Below are 27,328 nucleotides of genomic sequence, written 5' to 3' on the forward strand. Positions count from 1 at the left end.
CAGCTTGCTTCTTTCATTTTTCACAGGCTTAATCAAAAATGAAAGAAGCGATCTGATTGGTTGTTTTGGGCAACTCAGCAACTTTTCCATCTAGCTAAGGATGGTAGAAGAAACTGGAGGAAAAGGGTTACAAAAATTAAGTATTTGAGTCACAGATGCATGTACGGGATGCAAATCCTGTTGCAAGCACCAACTAGAGCAAAGTTTCCAGGCAGATCTGTAAGCAGATCTGGTACCTGGGGCCCAAGCCTCTGAGAGAATATCTCTAGTCGATTGAGAAAACGCTGAATATGGTCCTGTTGACCCGAAATGAACCAAGCTACTAGAGTCAATAGATTCAATGTAACAAGAGGATGAGGATTCCCGAGGGGATCTTGAAGGATTAGTGGATGAGATTGTAGAATTCGAGGGAAATCTATCAACATTCCTAATATCTGGGGAAACCAAGATTGTGTTGGCCACTATGGAGTTATCAACATCATCGTCGATTTCTGAGATTTTACTAGGAGGAGAATTCTCGAAATCAGAGAAAGTGAAGGAAACGCATTAAGAGTTTCCAAGGGCCAGAGATGTAGAAGGGCATCTATGGCTTACGCTTCTGGATCAGGTCTACAACTGAAGAATCAGTTTGTCTGACGATTCAGTCGGGAAGAAAATAGGTCTAAATGAAGTGCACCCCAAAGGGAGTTGATGCAAAGGAAAATATTGGGATCCAAATTCCAATTGCTGGAATCTATTAGAAAGCGTGAATTCCAATCCGCTATGGTATTGGAAAGACCTGGAAGATATTTCACTTTCAGAATGATATCTCTGTCCGAACAGAAATGTCAGAAGTCTTTTTGCAATATTGGCTAAAAGTTCCGATTTGGTACCGCCCAAACGATTGATGTATTGTACAGCTGATATGTTGTCCATTCTCAAAAGAATGCAACAATGCGATCTGTTTCTCACAAAACTCTTGAGGGCAAAAAATCCTGCAAGGAGTTCTAAACAGTTCATATGAAGGAGAGACTCTTCTTGCAACCATTTCCTTCTGGTTGAAGAGGAGCTGCATCTGACTCCCCAACCCAGAAGACTGGCATCCGATTCTATGATCAAATCTGGAATCGAGTTGAAGATAGTCTTCCCGTTCCAGGATTGAATGCGTTGTTACCACCAGAGAAGTTTCTCTCTGGTGTGGGAAGTTAGGGTTATTTTGTCTGAATAACCTACACCTTCTCTTAGATGTTGAGTCTTGAGTCTTTGAAGAGCCCTGTAATGTAAAGGGGCTGGAAATATCACTTAAATGGATGAAGAGAGAAGACCCACAACTCGAGCAATGGCCCTCAAAGAAACCATGTTCCTGTTCAAGATGATTCGTATTTCTCTGTGAATTGCCTTCAATCTTCTGGAAGGATGACTGAGAAGTAGAGTGAGAGGTAGAGTTTGTGCCATAATAAGGATGTCGTCAAGATAAATTATCAGACAAACACCTTGATACCAGCTCTCAATAATGCCACCACCGGTTTGAGGAGTTTTGTAAAACACCATGGGGCTGATGAAAGAACAAATGGTAGGCTAACAAATTGCCATTTCTGACCCTTCCATAAAAATTGAAGATAAGGTTGAGAAAGTTAGTGCATGGGCACCGTGAGGTAGGCATCTTATAGATCTATTTTGGCTAACCAATCCTTTGGTAGCAGATCCTTTAATAGGTGAATACCCTCCATTTTGAAGTGATGGTAACAAACAAAATTGTTGAGGGTCTTTAGATTTATAACAGGACTGTGTGCCCTGTCTTTCTTTTTCACAAGAAAAGGGTTGCTGATATAACCCTGGGTGTCTAGAGAGACCTTAATTATTGCGCCTTTGGCACTCCGTTCTTTGATTTCCAAATGTATGAGCTCTAGCTCTGAATTTGAGAATCTTATAGGATGAGGAGGATGAGTCTGGATAGGATTGTGAATAAAGTCTATTTGAAAGACCAACACTGTATTCAAAATCCAAGCATCTGAAGTAATCATAGCCCAATTTTTGAAAAAATTAGCTATCCTGCCTCCTAAGGGTATGTGAGAAAAAGATGGAAGATGTGGACTTACCTGTTGGAGGTCTGGATCTGATGTAGCCATGATGTCCTCTCGCCCTCCAAGGTCTTCCTCTAGTGGGGAAGAAAGGCGTAGGTTGGAAGGAGGTGGAAGGGACTGGGAACCTATCATTGCGAGAAGAATATTGACTCTCTTGTGAGTGGTGGCTGGGAAACTTCGTTTCCCAGCCCTGTGAAAAACACGTGGGTTAAAAATCTTACATAGGGACGTCTGCGCCTTATCTAAAGACGAGAAGAGGCCCACGTACTTGTTAATTTATTTTATAAAACTGTCTCCAAAATAGATTCCATCAGTTGGGGAACTGGCTTCTGAAGAAGCAAGGTGAATCAATTGGGGGTCAAGCTTCATAAGAAGCATTTTTTTGCATTATGCATTAATGCTTCCAAACAAACAGATGGCCCTTTGGGCCCATCCCTTTAAAGCATTGATGTCCACAGGTATATCAGAGGATATTGCCACCTCTGAAAGATCCAGTATTCTGGTCAAAGGACCCAATAGATCCAGGAATCTGTCCTGGATAGTTCTAAATGAACGATCCACCCCTTTTTTGGATTCTTTCCCGACTTATTAAAATTTTTTACAAGAGTGGGATCGATGTCTGTGGTGTTAGCGAGCTTGTGAGGCAGGGTAGGTCTAGGGCATTCGGCCCATAGTTTACTTCTTGTGGCTCTATCAAGAGGCTTTTGAAGCCAAAGGCTTAAATACTTGGCTACTAAGGGGTGCGGTAGCCACTCCCCTGATCTGAAGTGCTTAATGTATCCTGGATCGAAAAATGGTTGTCCAGCATTATCCAGAATGACCAATTTTTGGTCTTCTGTATCCAAAACTACCTTGTCATCACCAGAATGTCCTCGTAATCAGAACTGTCTCCTTGGTCTGAAAAATCTGCTTCCTCAGAGGAAGACTGGTTAGGAGATTCATTGTATGAGTCTGGTTTTGTCCAGTGGGAGACTGACAGCTCGTTTGTTTGTATACTCCTCACGGGCAGAGGGTAAGGGATGCACATTGGAAGCATCAACAACAGTGCTTTTAGAAAAAGCTTTATTTATCCTGGTCCTCAATCTTTTTGTGGTGTTTTTCAGCAGCACCAGTAGATAGGTGACTTTTTTGGGAGGCTTTCCCTGATATCTTAAATCCTTCCACCATTTTGGAAGTGGATTCCTCCGCCGACCATAATTGGTCAGGAGTAGAAGGACCATGTTTAGGAGACTTAGAGGTGGAGCTACGAGACATGGCTAAAGCCACTGATTTCACTATGACGTCAGGGATACTAGACATTGCGGTACGTACCGCTGATTGAACAGACCACTCTCTCCAAAGGAAACAGCAGCAATCGCCAGGTCCAGTATAGTAGCAAACTGATATTTATTGCATCAATAACAGCAACGTTTCGGCTAAAAGTGAGCCTTTCTCAAGCATGAGAGAGTGTGAAGTGTACCCGTCTTTGGCGTTCGGGTGGATTACGGGCACATCCCCAGTGGTCATCCAGTGCTGGCTCCCTTTGTGTTTCTGATTGAACAGACCATTGATTAGAGAATATTCTCCTCATCAACAAACTCAGATTGTTGAGTTTCAGTCATTTTTGTGGTGTCTTTGTTGGCCATTGTATAGGAGTTGATGTGTATGTATGTATGTATGTATATATATATATATATATATATATATATATCTACATGTATAAAAAAAAGTTATATATATATATATATTTAAATATATATTTTGTATATATCAAATGATAAAGTAAGAATAAAAAAAAAAAAAAATATATATATATATATATATATATATACATAATTTAGGAATAAATAATGTAAATAGGTAGCAATAAATTAATTTAATAAATTAATGTATAAAATGTAAATATTAAATATTAAATATGGGGAGTATGTAATAAATAGGATAAGAGGCTAATTATGAATCAATTGCCTGAAAATAAGAGGAAAGGAAGGTACTAGGATAGATTGAAGATATAAGGTATATCTGAAATTAAAAAAAACACAGGAGATCATGAGAACATTATTCACAGAAGCCACAGGATTGCGCTGTAAGATAAGGAATGGGGAAATAAGGACCTGAGAAAAACAAATGAACAGAGCAGTCAAAATGCCGGGAATCGCTCTGACAGGATCTGCACTGAGGGGAAGCTCTGACAGTAGTGACAATGAACGGGATTGTGAAGTAATTTGAATGTGCGCCAACAGCTGATCGTCAGTAGTGACGCGAGATCCGGCAATGTTTGGGGTCGGCAAGTAACGTGAATAGAGCGTGAGACAGAGACGCAGCAGGGAAATAAAGACTATGATCACCAAAACGGCAAAAAAGACCGTAAAAAAAATGGTGAAGATGAAATAAGAGAAGGAATATATTAAGACATTATGTAAAATATAAATCAGAAGAAATTAGGATAATAAGTAAAGGGGACAAAAGACAGGTATTATGTGTGTATATGTATGTATATGTAAATATATATATATATATATATATGTATTTACACATATATACCAGAATTATTACAGTAATAATGACAAATGAATTATATATTTTTTTCAATTTAAAGATTTATTGAAATTTTCAAAATGTAAGAGTACAACATGTAATAGGAACATGTAATAAGAACAAGTAGTAAGGACATGTAATAAGAACTTTACTGGTCGCATCTAATTCAACATCACATAGTATCACATAGATGTAACAGTTTCGCAATATGTCAAAGGTACGGCTTGATAGCAACTCAAAATGTAAAACAGCGTCCGTTCGTTAGCCTAACATAGCTGGCATAAGTCATATGAATATGGACAACCACAATGCGTGTATAAAGAACAACTACAAGCGACCATGTCAAGTAAGACAATACGTGGAGTAGGAAGAGAATGGGAGCTGCAAGCAGGAGAAGAGAAGAGGGAGAGGTAAGAGCAGAACAAGTACTGAAGAAGGGAAGAGAGGAGAAGAGGGTCCAGTGTAGAAAGAGGAAGCAGGCTATGGGGGGAGGACAGTTACCTCGTAGATCGGACGATCTCCAGCATCTCCTGAGCAAACCACACACACAAGGCAAACACTGGCAGGGAATTATAGATGGGGGATGTCAATGTAGTGTAGTTAGGTACAGGGAAACATGCGTGTATCACCCAATGTTCGTTGGGCATGAATGGGACAGGTGTAGGGATATAAAATCAGGTGAGTTTTGGAAAGTTAACCAGGGGCTCCAAATCAATGTGTACTTTGCCAACTGTTTTCGGGAATCAGCAGTGAGTTCCTCCATTCTGTGGATATGAGTAACTTCCTTCAACGAGGACAAGATTGTAGGGGAGGCCGATGTTTTCCACAGACGTGGTATGACCGTCCTTGCGGCAAGTAAGAGATGGAGTATTAGTCTGGCAGTGTGTCTGGGGATCGAGGCAGGCAGGATAGAAAGAAGTGTTATTTCTGGAGTTGGTTGAAAGCGTATAGATGTGACATGATGGATGGTGTGTAGGACCTTCGACCAAAAGTCAGACAGCAAGGGACAGGTAAGCCACACATGTAACATCGTACCCCTATCCACAAGGCAACGCCAAGACCTATCAGTGACTTCCGGATAGTAGGAAGCTAGCAATGAGGGGACTCTGCACCAGCGTGTAAGAACTTTATAATTGGTTTCCTTTGCCTTGTAAGATAGAGATGCTCTATGACAGTGTTGCATCGCCTTATTCCAGTCGTCTGCAGGGATCTGTCGCCCTATTTCCTTCTCCCATTTATCTATGAATTGGGAGAGGCAAGGTAGTTGCTTCCTCTAGTAACATAGTATAGATGCAGCTGATCGCACGTGGCGGACGAGTTGGCTCTACACACAAGGTTTCAAATTTGGTCAAAGGGCGATCAAAATGTAGCCTGTTCCTCGCCGTCTGGTAGAAGTGTTGCAATTGTGCATAATGGAGGAGTTGTATTACCGTCAGTGGGTCGTTCGTCACAATGGACGATATCGGTTTCAGCGTGGAATGTTCCACCAGGGTGGGGAAGATTATTCCGGTTTCCCGGCGGAAAGATAGGAAGGAGTGTGCTGAGTAAGCTGGTAAGAATTCAGGATTGTTAAACAGTGGGGTGAGAGGACCATCAACGGGAAACAGTTTAGACTTTGATAGGTATAGTTTACGTGTTCGGCTGATCGAGCTAAGTGACGGTGGTAGATCTTCTGGGTTCATAAGCTGTTTGAGAGCACTAGAGCACCAGAGCGATGCCCTCAGGTCTCCTTTCATGTAAATTTCCTCTAGGGTCACCCACTGTTTGTTGTCTTTAGGGCAACAGCAATCTAGCACTCTTTTTTCCCCCGGATAAGGACATGCCTTGCCAGTCGCGGCCTACTCCTCGCCCAGACAAAGTCTGCCAGAAATGCCGTTACCTCTCCGAAGAAGGCCCTAGGGAGGTGGAGGGGAATACAGGAGAAAAGATAGAGCATGTTCATTTTCACGATATTTACTCTCCCCAACCAGGAGAAATCCTTTCCCCCCCCCATCTCGTCAGGTCCCCCCTCAGATAGGCCAGCAGGGGAGGGAAGTTCAGCTTATATGTGTCAGATAGTTTTGACGGTACCCGTAACCCTAGATATTTGAGGGAAGAGGGTTGCCATTTGAAGGGGTAGGTATCTGTGAGCTGTTTCACCATCGCGGGAGGGAGAGTTAGATTCAGTGCCTCACATTTGGAGGGGTTGAGTTTATAATTACTGAACTTAGAAAAGTTATGTATCGTGGTGAGTAGTGAGGGCAGGGAAATTAAGGGTTGTGACAGAAATAGGAGGAGGTCATCCGCGAAAGCTGCACATTTGCTGTGGCGCGCACCAATGTCCAGTCTGCCTATATCCGTATTTTGACGTATGTCTACCAAAAGGTGTTCCATACATAGAATATACAATAAAGGCGACAAAGGACAACCTTGGCGCGTCCCATTGCAGATGTCAAACGGTTTGGACAGGCACCCATTGATTCTGATTTGTGCCTGGGGATGGGTATAGAGGGCCATAATGCGGGAGATCATATTAGTGCCCAAACCTATTTGTGACAGAGTCGTCGACATGAATCTCCAATCCACCCGGTCGAAAGCCTTCTCTGCGTCCAGGGAGAGGAGGAAGAGAGGAGAGCGTTTCTTATGTGCGTAATGGATAGTGGAGAACGTACGCAGGGTATTATCTCTGGCCTCTCTCCCCCTGACAAAACCGACCTGGTCCAGGTGGACTAGAGATGGCATGTGGTCCGACAATCTGTTCGCTATTTACTTAGCGAATAATTTTGCATCGGTATTAATAAGTGAGATGGGGCGATAATTGGAACAAAGCAATGGGTCTAGGTAAGATGTTCACTACGGACCTTAATCAGGTCCCTCATTACGCTATCCTGTTGGGAGAGTTGTGTTTCCAGTCTATGTAACGAATCGTGCAGTTGGACATATTTTGCTGATGCCTCCCTCTTCAGGCGAGTCCCATGTTTTTCCAGAACGCCTCTAAGGACACACTTTAGTGTCTCCCACCTCACCATACGAGAAGTGTCATCATTAATGTGGTCCGAGACAAAGTGTCCAATCGAGCTTTTCAGTTCCTGCAGGCACACTGAGTCCTTCAATAATGACTCGTTAAGCCGCCAGGAAGTCTTGGGCCTCGATAGTGAGGGGAGCTCCAGCGAACAAGCTACCGGGGCATGATCAGATAGGATGCAGAGACCTATGGATGTTTGTAGGATAGAAGGGAGAAGAGCGTGTGTGCAGAAGATATAGTCAAGAAGGCTGTAAGTTTGCCTGGGATGAGAGAAAAACGTGTAATCCTTGACACCCGCCAGGTGTCACAGAGCTGCATGGAATGTAGCTTATTGCGCAAAGCTCTCAATTTACTATGTGGGACAACAGAGGAGCCCGCGGACGTATCCATCCCAGGAAACAAGGATACAATGAAATCTCCACTCAGTAAGACGGGACTCGTGGCAAACTCAGACAACGCTGTCAGGGTTTTGAGCAGAAATGGCACCTGTTACCTATTCGGGGCATAGATGGAGGCAATGGTAAGCGAGTGATTTGCTATCTCGCAATTAGCGAATAGAAACCTGCCGTTGGGGTCTTTAGATGGAGAGACTATTTTTACTGGGGTGGACTTATGGAAAGCCAGCGTCACCCCCTTTGACCTAGACTCCGGGTTTGTGCTATGGAGCCAGGACGTATAGTATTTAGAGGAGATTTTGGGGACGTGATCCGCTTTAAAGTGAGTTTCTTGTAGGGCGATGATATGTGCTCTCTGTTTGTGTAAGGAATATAACAATTTGTTATGTTTTTCGGGAGTGTTGAATCTCTGTGTGTTTAGAGTGATCAATTTTATGTGAGCTGCCATAGTGTGTGTAAGGGGATGAAAACAACTTACCAGTCAGGAGCAGGGATGCTGGAGGGCCCGATCCAGAGGATATTCGGTAATCAGAGGGAAGTAGCCTACAAGGGAAGCAAAAGAATGTGGGGATTAGTAGGATAGAGACAAAGGACAGTAAGGAAAGACCCCCCAAGGAGCGGGGGCTAGGGTGCTATAAAGAAAGGTCATAAGGACCAAAAGCTGGATAGGGACCTGAATAAGGTTTTTTTCGCTGGGGGGCTGGCACCCCAATAGTCAGGATTATCACTATCATTGTCAGCAGCAGAGTCCTGTGACCTCTCATTGGAGTCTGAGTCCATAGCATTAGACCAGTCTGTCACATCCAACGGGGGTGGGCCAGGTACCACTGGATCGGAGGGGTTAACATGGGATACAGCATGGGTGCATGGATCAGGGGAGGCACCGCCATTGACTGTACGTTTCTGGTCATGGACCTCTCTAGGCCTCTTCTCAGTGGGTGTAGTAGTCCCAGCAAGCATTTTTGAGTCCAGAGGCAGTATATCAGCCTGTCCCCTCTCTCCATTAAGGCTGTGCCGTCACATGTGTAGGGGCGACAGTATTGTAAGAGGTGGTTGCTGTGATCAGGGTAGCCTGGCCGCCAGGCAAGTGTGGAGGCGACTGTGGGGCATAAGGGGCCCCAGGATCAGTAGGGGGTACCTGTCAGATTTGTTTCCAGTCCATGCGTGGTCAGTGGTGGCAGTGCTGAGGGCTGCAACATGTCCTCAGAGGGTCCTCTACTCCCGTCGGCAGGGTGGACTGGTGGGGAGGAGGCCCCACTCTGAGCTGCGGCTCCGTGCTTCTGTACGGACGAGCGCACGGCCTTTATCTCCACCGGCGCTCGGGAGCTGGTGATGTCACGCTGCATCTGGAGCTGACAGTCGGGATCGGTGGCTGTCCGGGGACTCCATTCGGCTCTGGCAGGTAAGTCCGGTCTCCGCTCCTCAGACAGCGATGTCGGCGTTGCCGCTGCCGCCCCTCTCTGGTGCGTGTCCTTCTGCGCAGTCAGTAATGGCGGGCGGGAGGCTGCAGTGTCAGGTCGCAGCTTCTCAGGCAGCCCCGGTCCGGCAGTAAAGAAGGCAGCGATGAAGCCCTGTTGTTCCACAAGTTTTGGGGCACGCTTAGATTTATTTTTGCTCTGATGTCTGCCTCCCATAGTCCATTAATCTTGCCTAAATAGCGTGAGTCCAGCGGGAGCTCTCACCGTGTGCTGCTCTCCATCAGCGCACCAAGCCACGCCCCCCGACAAATGAATTATTTTATTAATATATATATATACAAATGAATAGGGGAAATAAAACATTATTTCACAGAGCAATTGAGGAAAAGTATGTTACCTGCACTCTACTTATATCACCTTGGTACTAGATGCTGATTGGCTGATCTGCATACCTTATTTGCATATTACCTGTTTTTTCTTTCTGTGTACCTGTTATTAACCCTTGCTGCTATGGCTAAGTAGTAAAGAAGAGTTTAGCATAATGTTCCTCTCCGTCGTGTAATAAAATTCTGCTTGCATCACGCTCCCATTGACATCAATGGGCATTCCTCTGCAGATTTCATATCCGGCAGAAGATTGAAAATGTTCTATCTTCCACCAGTAAGACCCTGTTATACAATGGGACTTTCAATTTTGCCACTGAAAATATGCACGGATTCAGCTTTTTTTTTTGGTCAATTTACCAACGAACAGAAAGGACACTGATCCACAGGAATTCAAGGAGGACTTCTTCCTTGCTGAAATCTGTAATGTGAACAAGCTTTTACTCGTCTGATATCCCAGGGTTCCTGATCAGAAACTGAAGCTGCATCTGGTCAAGCAGTGATGACTGATGAACTGATCACTGGCATTTCAGCAGCCAGACCCACAGTGTTATCTCAAATTTAGAGAAGAGCATCTGTTTTGTGGTAACAGAAGGCAGAGAAGCCGACTACCGTCTAGGGCTGGGCGGTATGGCCAAATATGTGTATCGCAGTACTTTTGTAACTTATGGCAGTTCCACGGTATATAATGGTATCCCCCCCCCCCCCAAATTAATTATTAGCCCAGCGCTGCGCTGTCCCCATCGGGGTACCACTCACGTCACCCGAAAGCGCTGCTCTCCTCATCCTCCTGTTTGTTGACCGCTGACACTCTATACTATATCCCTATGCCCGGGCTGCAAAAGGTAAACAAAAATAAACTTAAACGCATGTTCCTACGTCGGCCTTACGCTCTTCCTGGGGACGTGAACATCGGACAGCCGTCAGCCTATCACCGGCCGCAGCAATGTTCCGCCTCGGCCAGTGATAGGCTGAGCCCACTGTCATGTAAGAAGCCGGCTTCTTACATGACATTGGGCTCAACCTATCACCGGCCGAGACGGAACATCGCTGCGGCTGGTGATAGGCTGACAGCTTTCTGATGTTCCATTCCCTAGGAAGCTGGTCCGGACCGACGGGGAAGGTGAGTTAAAGTTTATTTTGTTAACCTTTTGCAGCCCGGGCATAGGGATACAGTATAGAGCAGCGGTCTTTAACCTGCGGACCTCCAGATGTTGCAAAACTACAACTCCCAGCATGCCCGGACAGCCGTAGGCTGCTGGAAGTTGTAGTTTTGCAACATTTGGAGGTTGAAGACCACTGGTATAAAGTGTCAGCGCCGGCGGCTGCAATGAACAGGAGGACGAGGAGGGCAGCGCTTGCGAGTGACATATGTGAGTAGTACCCCGATGGGGACAGCGCAGTGCTGGGCTAATAATTAATTGGGGGGGGGGGGGGGGGGGCAGAACAGGGCTTGCGGGTCACATATGATTAGTACCTGATGGGGACAGCAAAGCGCTGATAATTCATTCATTCCCGAGGAGGAGGGGCCAAACCGGTATTGCGGTATGGGTTAAAATTCATATCATGCGGCACAAAAATTTCGGTATTCAGTATGAACCGGTATACCGCCCAGCCCTACTACCATCTACATACCAGTATGGGTGCTATAAATAGAAATGCTATACATGAAAATGAGGATGCCTATCCTATAAGTGAATCACAGAAAACAATCTCTTCTAGAGAAAAATAGGTACCACTTGTAGTTAAATGTGCACATGGTGTTTTCTATGTCTGTAAATACCTTTCTCAATCGTGGGGTTGTTGATTTTTTGGCATCTTTATTAAAAGTAATATTTTAAATATGTACCCCTCTGCCTATCCTATCCCCTGAAGAGCTGTAACTCACTTCACTCCACTTCTGTCTTTTAAAGGTGCTGCCGAGGACACTGAAATCCTGCAGATCATTCGGCCAGTCAGCATTAGAGCATTGTAACGGGCACTGCTCCAGCGTTATGGTTGTTCAGATTTTGTTTTCTTTCTCATATGTAGCTGCATTCGTGCTACCTGAAGAGAACTTGAGCACTTGTTTAATGTTATCAGACTGCATGATAATTTCCATATTTAAAAGGAATCTTTTAGTGCTTGGATGTGACCTAGACTGTCAACAGTGTTCAGTAGCCTTGTACAATATAGTGAATAATACTGCCTCGGACTGGCACGCCTCACCAACTTACCGTGCATGCACTGCCCTTTGAATCAACAGTGCAGGTGCAAGACTTGGATGCAGGGCTCAGTAGAGGACCAAGCCAAACATAAATGGAGGAGGGAAGGAGCGGTGAGGTGTGCCAGACCAGGACACTGATGCAGCTGGTGAACACCTCTTTGACTCTTAATAGAAGATCTAAAGAGCAGTTTTCTCAGTTTTGATAACACAGATAGCTACACCAGGTATTATTCATTCATTGTACAAGCAGCTACATAACACTTTCAATTAGAACATCCTTCCAATATTTTGGCAGTACTAGGCTATTGGACTAGTCTTCAGAAAGACTTTAAGGCTACATTCACACAAGCAGAACCACAGCGTATTTTACGCTGCAGATCTGCCACTGAAGGACCCCTGCATGGTGGCTTTACATATGCCTGCTTGGAGTGGCAATACGCTGCTACAAGCAGACACACTGCGATGTGTGAGTTGCCGCACATGCGCTGTGTACTCTGCATGCGTGCTGCGACTCGCACATCGTAGCAGCTAACTTCCACTCCGAGCAGCCACCATGCAGCGGTCCTTTAGCAGCAGATCTGCAGTGTAAAACACGCTGTGGGTCCGCTCGTGTGAACATTCCCAAAGGCTGGATTTTAGAATTCAAAGGGGTGGTGTTGCAGTTGTTTAGCCATAGCAGAGCATTCAATAGATTACTAAGTTAGAAACCTGTCTCCTTGTCACAGTTTCACTTTAAGTTTACTTACCAGCCTTAAAGGGGAGCTTAGGCACTTAAAACTCATTCCCTATTCTGTGAATAGGGAATAAGTGTCTGATCGTGGGGTCCGACTGCTGAGACCCCCCGCGATCACTTATCCCCTATCCTGTGGATAGGGGATCATTTGCTCAGTACCGAAATTCCCCTTCAAGTCAAACCTGCCAATGTACAAAAACAACCTATGGAGTGTGCGGTTATCCATGTAATTTATCATGGTTATTTGTTTAATGCTGCTCCAGTATATGCTTAATTTCCTACACTCATCTCTTGGCAATAGTTATATTTTCTGTTGACCGTTCACAACTGATTAGGGGCTTATCTATGAGTTAACCCCAGTTTACATGCCTCTATTTGCAATAGCACATGATGATTTACTAGAATTGGCAATGTGGAGTGCTGAAGGCATTATACTACCATTACGCAGTTAAATGGGCACTGTCAAATTCAAAAACTTTTTATATGTTGTACATCTTGGCAAAACATTGGGGGGGAGATTTATCAAAACCTATCCATAGAAAAAAAATTGAGTTGCCCAATAGCAACCAATCAGATCTCTTCTTTCATTTTTCCGAGGCCTTTTCAAAAATGAAAGAAGAGATCTGATTGGTTGCTATGGGCAACTCAGCAACTATTCCTCTGGACAGGTTTTGATGAATCTCCCACATTAACCTTTCTAATATACTTCGTAAGAAAATGTTTTTTTCCCTTTTTATAGAAATAATGGCTTATAAAATCATGGCTTTGTCCAAGCTGAAGCACAGACATGGATAAAGACATGATATCTATAAAAAGAAATAACATTTTCTTATGAAGTCTATTAGAAAGGTTAATGTTATGCCAAGATGTACAACATCTAAAGTTTTTGTATCTGACAGTGCCCATTTAAGAAAAGGTTAGGGTCTTGCCTGAAGAGACTTTTAAAGAGGTTATCCAGCATTAGAAATAAACTGCTGATTTCTTCCAAAAACAGCACCACGTCTGTCTCCAGGTTGGGTGTGGTTTTGCAGCTCAGTTCCATTGAAGTGAATGGAGCCAAGTTGTAATACTGTACAACCTGTAGACAGGTGCGATGCTGTTTTAAGAAGAAATTAGCTCTGTTTTTTTTATTTCTAAATAACCCCTCTAAAGAGAACCTGTGACAAGTATTGTTAGTAGATCAGTGTGTCTTCAGCTGTGGCGAAACAACAACTCCCAGCGTGCCTAGAATGCCAAAGGCTGTCCGGGAATGTTGGGAGTTATACTTTTGGAACAGCTGGAGACACACAGTTTGGAAAACACTGTAGAAGATAATACTTGTATTCCCCATAAAATAATTTCCAGCATCTTTTCTTATAGCTCTGTATTATGCCATTCCTATTATTCTGTTACTGTATTAATATATTAAAGTGGGCATTACGATTAGACATTGTCAATGGGGTGGGTCCCTACTTAAAATGACTCTGGCCATACAGCACTGATCTTGTCACTGTGTGTACAGACCAACCTCATTGACCTGGGAATGGTTACACACCAATGTATTCATACTTTCCAATGAGGAAATAATAAAAGGACAATACAATGCAGAGTACTGAGGGAAAAAAGGCTTCAGCATCAGTTGTAGTAGATACTTGCATTTCCCAGAAGTGATGGGTCTGCTTCTTCTCATCCATTTTCTAACCCATTACCTTCTGTTCAGACTGTATTTTTTTAAATAAAGTTATTGCATTGGCTGACTCTCTTCATAGTCTTTTTTGTAATTTTAGAGACAAAGCTGTTGTAGTTTACATAATTTGGCTGACAGGTGCCATAGTTTGGAACAGTATTACCCAAACGTATCTGGAAAGGGAACCCTGGCAGCTAACAGCTATCAAGGTCACAGTAATGTCTTTCATTAACAGCAATAGGATTCAGAGTTCAGTCATTCTGTGTAATGGCAATGGTGAAAGATGAAGCGAACTGGCAAAATCGGAACTTTCGACAACACGCGGTAAACCGGTTTACTGGGAATCTACTTGAGATACTGCGTGATTCTAAGGATTCACTGTAGCTACCAATACAGTACAAGCTTACTGTGTGCGATAACCACGATGCATAGAATCACGTCATTAAGCTGGATAGGGGAGATTCATATATGGATCCATTTTCTTTTATAATAGGGAATCCACCAGTTATCACCAAAAGACTTTGGCTCCTCTCTAGTTCCAGTTGCTTGGAGAAGATGAGAGTTCCATTTCCAAATGTCCAGGCACAGAGAAGCACAACTGTATGAAGTCCAGCAAGATTCTATTAATAAATAGGGAACCTGCCTGCACAGCATAGAGATGTATTTTTCCCACAAACGACTGGATTGCAAGATTTAATGGGCACTGTCATTTGGAAAAACCTTTGACATATCCTAGTGACACGGCAAATTTTGTTTGGCCGGGGTCTGTGTGTTTAGACCTCAGCCAAATAAGGAAAACAAGCCGGGAGAAGTTTTTGCTCAGCACATTCTCTCCTGGCTCTGTGTCACGTGATCAAAACAAACCGAGTGTCTCGATCATGTGACAGATCAGCCAGATGAGTACACAGCAGCGCACACTGCTCCTGGTTCTGTAGAGGTCTAAACACTCAGACCCCTGCCGATAAAATTTTTTTTACATGTTGCTATGTCAAGAGTTTTGCAAGTTGACAGGTACCATTATAGGGACACTTTAAATGGAAGGAATTATGTTTCGCAAACATCACAATAAAATTAATCCAGAAAAGCCTAAAGAAATCAGAATTAAATTGGCAATGCAGTCATTTCTTCAGATCATCTACACAAACACTTAAAGGGGTATTCCACCCCTACACATTCTATCACCAGGATAGGGGGATGTCTGATCACGGGTCCAGCCGCTAGGGACCCCTGCGATCTTGGCTGCAGCACCCAACATGCATGGAGCAAACTTTGCTCCATGCCGGATGACTGGGGATGCGGGGCGGATAGGGGGTGTGGCAGTGACATCACGAGTGGAGCGTGGCTATGAGGTTACAAGCCTCCGGCACCGCACCCGACGCTCTAAACGACTGCCGGGTGCAGCAGGGAGATCATAGGGGTTCCCAGTGGCAGGACACCCGCAATCAGACATCTTATCCTCTTTAAGGCCATATCTGCCTTATTCTGACTCCTGGTGTCTGTGTTATTTTTAATATATATATATATATATATTTTGTTTTTTTAACTACCACTGCTGCAGGAATGATATTTATACATGATGAAGAATATACAGAAAAGCATTTATGGTTTAAAAAAAAAAATCCCCATGTGAATGAACACGTGTAATTACATTTCGTAGATGCATCATGTGGAGCACATCTTTACACTTTTGCTAACAGGCTTAGTTCCACATTATGTTTGAGGAGGAAAGAATACATGTCTCCCAAAAGAAAACAAATATCTGAAACAAACAAATCATAATGCGTATGAAAGGGAAAAGAAATAGTCTTTTTTGTCTTCTTGGAAAAGAGAATTGCTTCAGGGGGGCAGAACTGCACCACCCTAGTCTATGTCCCAGGCCTGCTCTCTGCATCTGGAAAGGCTTCATAGTGGTCTGGTTAGAACCAGCGGATACTCGCAGCCTTTACTGGATTCACCGATCCAGGGAGCGCTTCTGAACAGCTTCACAGCAGGCATTGCGGAGAAGATTGATAACAGACCGGGGGTCATCACTTTTCATAATGGCACTTCCAGACACTATCATGTTAGCACCAGCCTGTAAAATACAGTGTATTTTTCGCATTTAGATAAAACCAAATAAAAATCTGCTAGTGTGCAGCATGCACGCCTCCTGCCCTCTCTACTAGATTTCCAGCACTGAGCCTTGTACATCAATCATGCAGAGCAGGGAGGAGGCATCACCACACCCAGAATTACAGTAAAAGGTGACACATGTAAACAGAGGATCCACCAGTCACTATAGGTCATGGTCACTGCTCCTGTCCTCCCCCTCCCTGCACAGATCACACAGCATGTCTAGAAAACTCTTATTTCCTATGGTCCTATAATAATGTACAAAAAAAAAAAGTAAAGAAAAAAAAAAGCTAGGAGACACATTCCCTTTAAGGGTATGTTCACACATGCGCAGACTTGATGCACAGGATTTCCTGCTGCAGATTTCAATGTAAACTAAATGACTGAGCACATGAGCACAGCTTCTAATTTGCAGTTAAAATCCTGCGCATCAGATCTACGCAGGATCCTGTATGTGTGAATGTACCCTAAAGGCGATCTGAAGGCCTAGAAACTTATCCCCTATCCTGTGGAAAGGGGATAAGTGTATGATTGCGGGGGGCCCGAATGCTGGGACCCCCTGCGATCTCCTGTACGGGGCCCCAGGTCTAGGATGACTCTCCCATGCAGGAGGAGTGTTAGCCGCAGCATGACACCACAGCCAATACGCCCCCTTCATGTATCTTTATGGGGGAGGCGGAGATGCAGTGTTCATGCAACCCCCCCTCTCCCATAGAGCTGTATGGCGGGGGCGTGTCGTCGACATTAGCCATGCAGAGCTGCGGCAATGCTGGTCCCCATACGGGAGATCGCGGGGTCCCAGTGGTCGGACCCCCAGCGATCAGACACTTATCCCCTACGTGTCTAAGACTACAGTACTCCTTAAAACACCTACATTTATGAGTTCCTCTGTTACAGCTTCTTCCTAGAGGATTTCAACAAATAATGCTCACCTCTGCACAACGGTGAATATTATCTGGTCCAACACCACCATCCACCTCTATGTCCAGGGATGGAAACTGTGATCTTAACCACTGCACCTACAAATGAAAAAGATACCTATGAGCTGTAGTAAAACACAAGCAGAGAACCTACCTTATTACAGGTATAATATGGCACTAAGAAGAACCTGCTATCTTTTTATTGATTGTTGCATAGTACGGCCTTGTTTGCACTGCCGCTGTGCTCCGGTAATATGAGCTCTGTTGTCAGGATGGGAGTTGCGTTGAGAAAAAAAAAAACTGTTCATGTCCTATTTTATTTCTCCACTCGACCCCTGTCAAATACCAGACCCCTGACAGACTCAATTGAAGTCAAGGGATCCGTTCAAACCTAGCGTTGTCAGCTATGCTCCAACCTGTTCAGGATCCGTTCAGCGCCCAAAAAAAAAAAAAAAAAAAAAAAAGCCAAACAGACCCTGAATGGGTCAGAGCACAATGGCAGTGTAACCTAGCCTAAGGTGTATAATAATGAATAGTGGGTTTTAATTAAAGTTTTAGATTATCCAATCTAAGGTTAAACTTTATCACAGTGACTAAGGCTGCATTCACACCTCATTTTCACTCTACAGATGCTGAATCCGGCCGGGGGAGGGGAAAACCGGGCGCTACCGTACCCCAGCCGGACCAGCACTAAAATCCATTTACTTTAATGAGCCGACCAGAGTCAAACGGTGACTCCAGTCGGCTCATTTTTGACCCGTATCTGGTTTTGTGACCGGACCTATAAAAACTGTAGTATACTACGGTTTTAGGTTCGGTCACAATACCGGAAATCGGTCAAAAATGAGCCGACTGGAGTCACCGTTTAACTCCATGCTGGGAGTTATAGTTTTGCAACATTTTGGAGGTCATTGCTTTAACAAAATACATATGGAGAGATTTATCAAAACTTGTGCAAAGGAAACGTTGACCGGTTGCCCATAGCGACCAGACTGCTTCTTTTATATTTCAGAGGCCTTTTTCAAAATCAAAGAAGCAATCTGACTGGTTGCTATGGGCAACTGGTCAATTGTTTTCCCTGCACAAGTTTTGATAAGTCTCCCCAATAGGCCCTGATTGATCAAAATTTGTGAAAAAAACTGGAGAAATTTTGTCCAATCACAGCTCAGCTTTCCTATCCTAACATGCTGAGGTAAAGTGAAAGCTACGGTGTGATTGGTTGCTAGGGCAAAATCTTTCCAGTTTTTCCTCTTACACATTTTGATAAAATCGGGGCCATTGGGTTCATAACTGAAAATACAGCTGTTTTCCCAATGAATGTCACCAGGACGGAAAAAAACGCTAGTTTTATAGGTAGGAATTTACTAAGGGTGGTGTAGGTAATCGAATGTCAATTTGTGAGGTGGTAATGTGTATATGCTCAATTTTTTACATGGTTGCATGATAAATATGGGGCTGGTACACCAACTGTTCAACCAGTTGTGCCAAAATGTGCAACTTTTTACTAATGCTAAAGGTCTAGGCTGGTGTAGATTTGCGACAAATTTAGCACTCTGACATTGTACATGATTCATTCATGACCACTGCATGAAGTTAAGACTATGGCAGAGCGAACGCAAACCGCACAATGAAGTCTCTAAAGAGCAACGGCTACAAATCGTTCAACAAGTCAGCTCCACAAAACAGGGTAAAACCCATAAAAAAATTCCCCAATTGTGACAGAAATACCGTCCTGCATAAAGTATAACAGAAGAATTTCTTATAGTCCAATATTCTCACTGTGCATGAAATCTTCCGACAAACAGCTGGCACTACCAACACTTAGTCACTTACCTTTGGCATCATGTCTTCCATGAACTTCTGTCCTCCAAAACCCGGCTCCACAGTCATAACCAGAGCCATATCAATTTGAGATGCCCATGGTGCAAGGTATTCCACTGTAGTGTTTGGTTTAATGCCCACACCCACCTATAAAGAGGAGTATGGTTAGGACCAAAGTTGCACCTCTGAAACTCAAAACTCATTATACCCTCTCCAAAAGAAAAATATTGTGGGTGGATCCATCCCTAGATTTAGTTACAAAACCCTAAGAGAGAGATTTACCCAAATGGTGCACAGACTTGATAAATTCTGCACAATCATAAAAACCAGTGAGCGGCAGAGCGAGGTTTAAGCCTTGGGCTCTGGCATCTGGCACATTTTTACATGTCCTGTTAGGTAGTGTAGGTTTGTGGAGAAAAAAAAAAAAAAAAAAAAATTATGTAAAAGCGTCCATGTTTGACAAATTTTATACAAAGAATTTTTTTGGTTCATGTTTTGCATGTCTTGCAGTGGCGGTTGCCATTGGTTTCTACATGTGGGTGGTTATACCATCTTGTGTAGGTGTGGCCTTGACGTCACGTCCACCTGTCAGTACAGGTGTGCCGTTACGATATATATATCAGAAGAAAGAGGAGTCCAGCGTCCAAAAACTCGGAGGATAATATTTATTCACCAGATGGTCATAACAGGAACACAGGGTGTGTGTGTGTATATATATATATATATCTTAATCTAATTTGCGCAAATAATAAATACAGCTCCACTGCAAAAAGTGGTGTACGGGGCACCAAACAGTAGACAACTTTGAAAGATGTTCTACAGAAAATTGCACAAAAAATGCAATTGTACAAAATTAGAACATTAAAGTGGTGTACAGCCAATGATCAGTGTCCCCCAAGATGTTTACACAAATCTGTAAGTACCATTGCCTCTTCCTGCACTCACCTTCATGCCACTTTCTCGGATCATTTTAATCAAGGCTCCGGGGTTTTCTGTGGCTTCCAGATGGAACGTGTACTGGTTGGCACCAGCAGCTGCCATAGGTTTAACCCACTGTTCCGGTACAGCAACCATCATGTGCATGTCTTCAAGCAGGAGGAAAAAAGGAAAAGTAGAAAGTGTAAGGAGTTTGGTTTTCCCTCCCGCTGTAGCTGTCTATGATACAGGTCCCTAGATATGAACCGTTACAATATGAAACAGTGCTTGAAGTTTTGTTTAGAGTTATTTGGTTGGGTTATTCCATGATGATGCTCTACACAGTTGGAATTGTCTGTCTTTGTGATCCTGTGTGATTGTAATTTCTTTTCTATACTGTTATTTGGTCCTGCAGATGTCCACTCTGTGGAGCTATTGTATATGCCATTATTCAAACTTCAATAAAACGAGTTTAAAAAAAAAAAAAAAAAAAAAATGTAAGGAGAAAAAACATAAAAGGCTATAAAATAGGCCAAGACGAGCGCTGGGTGCAGGACCTGCCCGTTCAGCCAATTACTGGTTGCCATGGGACACAGATGTGACCCGTGATTAGCTGAGCCGGCAAGTCCTGTTCTAAGCACTCCTCATGGAAGCAGAAAGTAGAGAGATCGGGGGACCTGTCGAAAGGGAGCTGCAAGGCACAAGGGTAAGTATGTGACATGGGTGGGGGGGGGGGGGAGAATGTGACGGGGGGGAGGGAGAGAACGTGACAAGGGGGGAGGGAGAGAAGGGGGGGAGGGAGAGAACGTGACAAGGGGGGGAGGGAGAGAACGTGACAAGGGGGGGAGGGAGAGAACGTGACAAGGGGGGGAGGGAGAGAACGTGACAAGGGGGGGAGGGAGAGAACGTGACAAGGGGGGGAGGGAGAGAACGTGACAAGGGGGGGAGGGAGAGAACGTGACAAGGGGGGGAGGGAGAGAACGTGACAAGGGGGGGAGGGAGAGAACGTGACAAGGGGGGGAGGGAGAGAACGTGACAAGGGGGGGAGGGAGAGAACGTGACAAGGGGGGGAGGGAGAGAACGTGACAAGGGGGGGAGGGAGAGAACGTGACAAGGGGGGGAGGGAGAGAACGTGACAAGGGGGGGAGGGAGAGAACGTGACAGGGGGGGAGGGAGAGAACGTGACAGGGGGGGAGGGAGAGAACGTGACAGGGGGGGAGGGAGAGAACGTGACAGGGGGGGAGGGAGAGAACGTGACAGGGGGGGAGGGAGAGAACGTGACAGGGGGGGAGGGAGAGAACGTGACAGGGGGGGAGGGAGAGAACGTGACAGGGGGGGAGGGAGAGAACGTGACAGGGGGGGAGGGAGAGAACGTGACAGGGGGGGAGGGAGAGAACGTGACAGGGGGGGAGGGAGAGAACGTGACAGGGGGGGAGGGAGAGAACGTGACAGGGGGGGAGGGAGAGAACGTGACAGGGGGGGAGGGAGAGAACGTGACAGGGGGGGAGGGAGAGAACGTGACAGGGGGGAGGGAGAGAACGTGACGGGGGGAGGGAGAGAACGTGACAGGGGGGGAGGGAGAGAACGTGACAGGGGGGGAGGGAGAGAACGTGACGGGGGGGAGGGAGAGAACGTGACAGGGGGGAGGGAGAGAACGTGACAGGGGGGGAGGGAGAGAACGTGACAGGGGGGGAGGGAGAGAACGTGACAGGGGGGGAGGGAGAGAACGTGACAGGGGGGAGGGAGAGAACGTGACAGGGGGGAGGGAGAGAACGTGACAGGGGGGAGGGAGAGAACGTGACAGGGGGGAGGGAGAGAACGTGACAGGGGGGGAGGGAGAGAACGTGACAAGGGGGAGGGAGAGAACGTGACAAGGGGGAGGGAGAGAACGTGACAAGGGGGAGGGAGAGAACGTGACAAGGGGGAGGGAGAGAACGTGACAAGGGGGGAGGGAGAGAACGTGACAAGGGGGGAGGGAGAGAACGTGACAAGGGGGGAGGGAGAGAACGTGACAAGGGGGGAGGGAGAAGGGAGAGAACGTGACAGGGGGGAAGATTGTGACAAAGGGGGGGAAGGAAAGGAGAATATGACAAGGGGGGGGGGGGGAGTAGAATGTGACAAGGGGGGGAGAAGAATGTGATATAGAGGGAAGATGTGATGGGAGAAGATGTGAACATGAGTGGAGAATGTGACAGGGGAGATAGAAATTAAATGGGGAGATGTGAAATGGGCGGCGGGCATAAAACGGGTGGATAGATGTAAAATGGAGATTGGACATGAAACGGCGGGATTTCACCATTTATTTATTATATTGCATCGCATATCGAAATCGCAATATTTAGGCCCATAATCGCAATCGCATTTTCCCCACATTGTGCAGCCCTAATTCAGAACACAAGTCCAGACACCTAAACTGAAAGGATCCTAAATACATAGTTGTGTTCCGCTTGTGTTAGGGTGTGCAAGTGCTGCCTAGGGAAACACGAACAGTCGGATAGTGATCAGTTGTCTCTGGGCCAGAGAATTTTACAAAAATATGAGAAAAATAGCACCAGATAAAAGAATAGTAGAAGTGTGGTACAAGACAAATGGACAGAATACGTCTTGGTTATGGGATGGTAGTCCTGTAGCTTTGCTCACTTTGTGGAACTGCCTCAAAACAGATATGGCCGTACTAGACCTGCATTTAAACTACTCATGATGGAGAACCTAGACAATTGTTACCAAAAAATGGGTCATTTCCAAGTTGCTTCCGGAGGCACTCCACCACAGGATGCCCAAATGTGATATTGGGAACAAAATGCCTGCAAGAAAAATAAGACACAAATCAGACACTGCAGAGAGCAACACGAGTGACAGACAGGGAAACACTGCTACAGAACTAAAAGGAGCAAAGCACGGTACAGACTAGGGGAGAACTCCGGGGGCCAGCATCTTTAGTTTTTGTTCCAGTAGAAGGGACCTGTCAATTTTAGGTAAATTCTAAAGCAGTGTTTTCCAACCAGGGTGCCTCCAGCTGTTGCAAAACTACAACTCCCAGCATGCCTGGACAGCCGAAGGCTGTCCAGGCATGCTGGGAGTTGTAGTTTTGCAACAGCTGGAGGCACCCTGGTTGGAAAACACTGATCTAAAGTATCAGCTTGAAACAGATTGGTAAAAGGATCGTTCACACAGCCGGCATTCTGCGCTAAAGGGGTACTCCTGTGGAATTTTTTTTTTTTTTTTTTTTTTAAGTCAACTGGTGCCAGAAAGTTAAACAGATTTGTAAATTACTTCTATTAAAAATCTTAATCCTTCCAATACATTTTATAGGCTGTATACTACAGAGGAAATGCTTTTCCTTTTGGATTTCTCTAATGTCATGACCACAGTGCTCTCTGCTGACCTCTGCTGTCCATTTTAGGAACTGTCCAGAGCAGCATATGTTTGCTATGGGGATTTTCTCCTGCTCTGGACAGTTCCAAAAATGGAAAGCAGAGGTCAGCAGAGAGCACGGTGGTCATGACATTAGAGAAATCCAAAAAGAAAAGCATTTGTTTTGTAGTATATAGCCCAAAAAAGTACTGTAAGGATTAAGATTTTTTTTAATAGAAGTAATTAGCAAATCTGTTTATCTTCCTGGCACCTTTTGATTTAATAAAAAAAAAAAAAAATAATAAAAAAGTTTTCCACGGGAGTACCCTTTTAACCCCTTAAGGACGGAGGACGTAAATGTACATCCTGGTGATGCAGTATTTAACGCACCAGGACGTACATTAACGTCCTAAGCATAACCGCGAGCATCAGAGCGATGCCCGGATCATGCGCGGCAGGTCCCGGCTGTTGATCGCAGCCAGGGACCCGCCGGTAATGGCGGACATCCGTGATCCTGCGGATGTCCGCCATTAACTCCTCAGATGCCGTGATCAATACAGATCATGGCATCTGCAGCATCGCGGACACTAAAATGGATTATCGGATCGCCCGCAGCCATGCCGCGGCGATCCGATCCTCCAGCACGGCAGACGGAGGTCCCCTCACCTGCCTCCGCTGCCTTCCCGGCGACTTCTGCTCTGATCTGCCTTCCCGCAGAACTGAGCATAAGATGACCGATAACTCTGATCAGTGCTATGTCCTATACATAGCACTGAACAGTATAAGCAATCGAGTTATTGCTATAAATAGTCCCCTATGGGGACTATTAAAGTGTAAAAATAAAAGTAAAAGTGAAAAACCCCTCCCCCAATAAAAACGTATATTGTCCCATTTTCCCTATTTCACCCCCCAAAAAATTTAAAAAAAATATTTTATATACATGTTTGGTATCGCCACGTGCGCAAATATCTGAACTATTAAAATAAAATGTTAATGATACCGTACAGTGAACGGCGTGAACATTTAAAAAAAAAAAAGGCCATAATAGCTGCTTTTTTATAACATTTTATTTGAAAAAAATTAATAAAAAATGGATCATTTTATATAAGCAAATATGGTATCATTAAAAAGTACAGATCATGGCGCAAAAAATGAGCCCTCATACGGAAAAATTAAAAAGTTATAGGTCTTCAAAATAGGGGGATTTTAAACGTACTAATTTGGTTAAAAAGTTTGCGATTTTTTTTAAGTGCAACAGTAATAGAAAAGTATGTTATCATGGGTATCATTTTAATCGTATTGACCCAGAGAATAAAGAACACATCATTTTTACTGTAAATTGTACGGCATCCTCTGTCCACTTTATGGTTTTATTTGCAGACATTATGGGGGGAAAAAAAAAAAAAAGTTGCTGACTTCTTTAACTCCTGTTAAATGCTGCCCACCAGACAGACCCGATTCAAGTCAAAGGGATCTGTCTGGACCTTGCGGTGTCTGTTGTGCTCCCACCCATTGACTCAAAAAAAAAAAAAAAAAAAAAAAAAAAAAGCGCCTAAGCACAACGGCAGTGTGAACTGTGCCCAAGAATAACCGCACGCCTGACACCAATCCACAATACAACAACCTACTTTATGTGATAGCAGCATAATATAGTGACCATAGAGATGAATGACACTGCGCCACCTAGTGGTCTCCAACAGCATCACACTGCCATGGAAAATAAGAGCACATGGAGCCAGGCATAGAATCATATAGAACCATAGATTTTTATCAGGGAAGGAGATAATCGCTCTGGGCGGAGGGCTGAGGACCCTGCTGTATGGAAACCTCCAAATCCAGAGCTTTAGAACATGTTGTGACAAATGTCGCATGGAAAATCGCAAGTCAATAGGTTACCCCATTCCCCAGCAGCGCCCTCACCCGTCCATGACATCTAGGTGCAGGTAGTCCGCCCCGGATTGCAGCATGCGCTCACATTCCGCCCCCAGACGGGACAGGTCGCTGTTCAGGATGGACGGACCGATCTTGCAGCCGGACGACATGATGATAGTGAGCCTACTACCGCAAGAACAACCCGACCTCACGTGCTCCTGGCGGCCGCAAGGCACTGTGGGAGCTGTAGTCCGTAGCGGCCTGCGTCGCGTGGACGGAGCGTGAGGCTGGGAACTACATTTCCCGTGATGCCCAAGTCTCGTGTCAGAGGCTGTGGCTTCTTGTGTGGTGTGAATGAATGGAGAATGTGACCAATAGGCATAAGCTTTTTATAACAGACGTTTCTCAATCAGTGTGCCTCCAGCTATTGCAATACTACAACTCCCAGCATGCCCGGACAGCCGAAGGCTGTCCGGGCATGCTGGGAGTTGTAGTTTTGCAACAGCTGGAGACACTCTGATAGGAAAACACTGTAATGAATACTTATTATACAGCCCTGCTGTGCTCCTCATGTCTGTGGGAGAGTCATATAGTCAGACATGGCAGGTCGAGATGAGCGAACTTACAGTAAATTCGATTCGTCACGAACTTCTCGGCTCGGCAGTTGATGATTTATCCTGCATAAATTAGTTCAGCTTTCAGGTGCTCCGGTGGGCTGGAAAAGGTGGATACAGTCCTAGGTGACTCTTTCCTAGGACTGTATCCACCTTTTCAGTCCACCGGAGCACCTGAAGGCTGAAATAATTTACACAGGATAAGTTATCAACTGCCGAGCCGAGAAGTTCGTGACAAATCGAATGTACTGTAAGTTCGCTCATCTCTAATGGCAGGTGTTGAATCCTCACAGCTGCCATAGTCTAGGCCTGCGCTGCGGCCTCTACATGGTACATGAATTGTCTAAGGCTACGTTCACACTGAGCAAATTCAGCAAAGAAAATGTGACAAACAGGACTTCAGGCGCATTCAGCATGTTCAGTCCTCCACCGGAATCCAATTCCTTATCATAAGCTCCATCACGGAACTTTTAGGGTATGTTCACACTACGTAATTCCCGCAGAATTCCGTGAGCAGAATGACGCGAACGGAATTATGTGCTGTGAATATAACCATCAGTGTGAATGGGTCTTCCGCCAGACGCGTTCACACTGCGGAATCTCAGCCGCTGAAATTGTTCCGCACAGGGAAAGAACATGTTCATTCTTTGCGTGGAAGTCTGCGAACACTGCATAGCCGTCAATGGTGATGGCACAGTGCCGCCCGGTCCTACCGCCGAAGTATTGCAGCGGCGGCCGCCAGAATGGAATCTCCGCTCGCGGAATTCTGCGAGCGGAGATTTCGTTCATTATCCGTAGTGTGAACATACCCTTATTTTGTGCACAGCGCTGAGGAATACCTGTTGTAGTCAGTAGGACTGTAAGGCAAGGTGGAATCTGCGAGGAGTTCTTTGTGGACATTCCCGGCTTGCAATTCCGTAGTGTGAATGAGCCCTTACATAGCAGCCAATGTAGGTGAACGCATGCACATTGTAGCCTAGGGGTCTATTCACACATCAGGTATGCGCAGGATTTGAAGCTGTGTTCAGTCATTTAGTTTTCATTGAAATCTGCAGCAAATAATCCTGTATGTGTGAATAGACCATAAAAGTGTTTGCAAACCAACAATCCATAACTCCCAACTTTTGCTGAGGGTTAAAGGGGTTCTCCGGTGCTTACACATCTTATCCCTTATCCAAATGATAGGGGATAAGATGCCTGATCGAGGGAGTCCCGATGTTGGGGACCCCCAGGATCTTGCACGCGGCACCCAGTTTGTAATCAGTCCCCGAAGCGTGTTCGACCCCGGTCTGATTACGGTTGACTGCAGGGCCGGCGGCGTGTGACGTCACGCCG

The 27,328-nt window shown here is 45.1% G+C and overlaps 2 protein-coding genes across 2 annotated transcripts in view; one reads left to right on the top strand and one right to left on the bottom strand.

The window, feature by feature from the left end:
- KANSL1L (KAT8 regulatory NSL complex subunit 1 like) overlaps positions 1-15,855 on the top strand; it is a 104,602-nt gene extending 88,747 nt beyond the window's left edge. The window contains exon 16 of the mRNA XM_056535268.1: positions 11,694-15,855. The gene's annotated coding sequence lies outside the window, so the exon portion shown is untranslated. The remainder of the gene's footprint in view (positions 1-11,693) is intronic.
- Positions 15,856-15,993: 138 nt separating this feature from the next.
- RPE (ribulose-5-phosphate-3-epimerase) lies at positions 15,994-25,617 on the bottom strand. The gene is made up of 6 exons (XM_056535269.1): positions 25,428-25,617; positions 22,878-22,957; positions 20,184-20,323; positions 19,251-19,385; positions 17,430-17,516; positions 15,994-16,459 (listed from the first exon to the last, which is right to left on the bottom strand). The coding sequence occupies exons 1-6, from the start codon at positions 25,547-25,549 to the stop codon at positions 16,337-16,339; spliced, it is 687 nt and encodes a 228-aa protein (XP_056391244.1). The 5' UTR covers positions 25,550-25,617; the 3' UTR covers positions 15,994-16,336.
- Positions 25,618-27,328: the final 1,711 nt, after the last annotated feature.

Source organism: Hyla sarda, chromosome 8 (genome assembly GCF_029499605.1).
Source record: "Hyla sarda isolate aHylSar1 chromosome 8, aHylSar1.hap1, whole genome shotgun sequence".
In the NCBI taxonomy this organism is placed as follows: domain Eukaryota; kingdom Metazoa; phylum Chordata; class Amphibia; order Anura; family Hylidae; genus Hyla; species Hyla sarda.

Bases quoted from the DNA above. Each gene is read 5' to 3' on its own strand.
- RPE (XM_056535269.1), bottom strand. From the start codon at position 25,549: ATGTCGTCCGGCTGCAAGATCGGTCCGTCCATCCTGAACAGCGACCTG. The intron at 22,958-25,427 runs GTGAGGGCGCTG...TTTTTCTTGCAG, and splicing joins CACCTAGATGTCATGGACGG to GCATTTTGTTCCCAATATCA. The intron at 17,517-19,250 runs GTAAGTGACTAA...TTTCATTTGTAG, and splicing joins TGGAAGACATGATGCCAAAG to GTGCAGTGGTTAAGATCACA.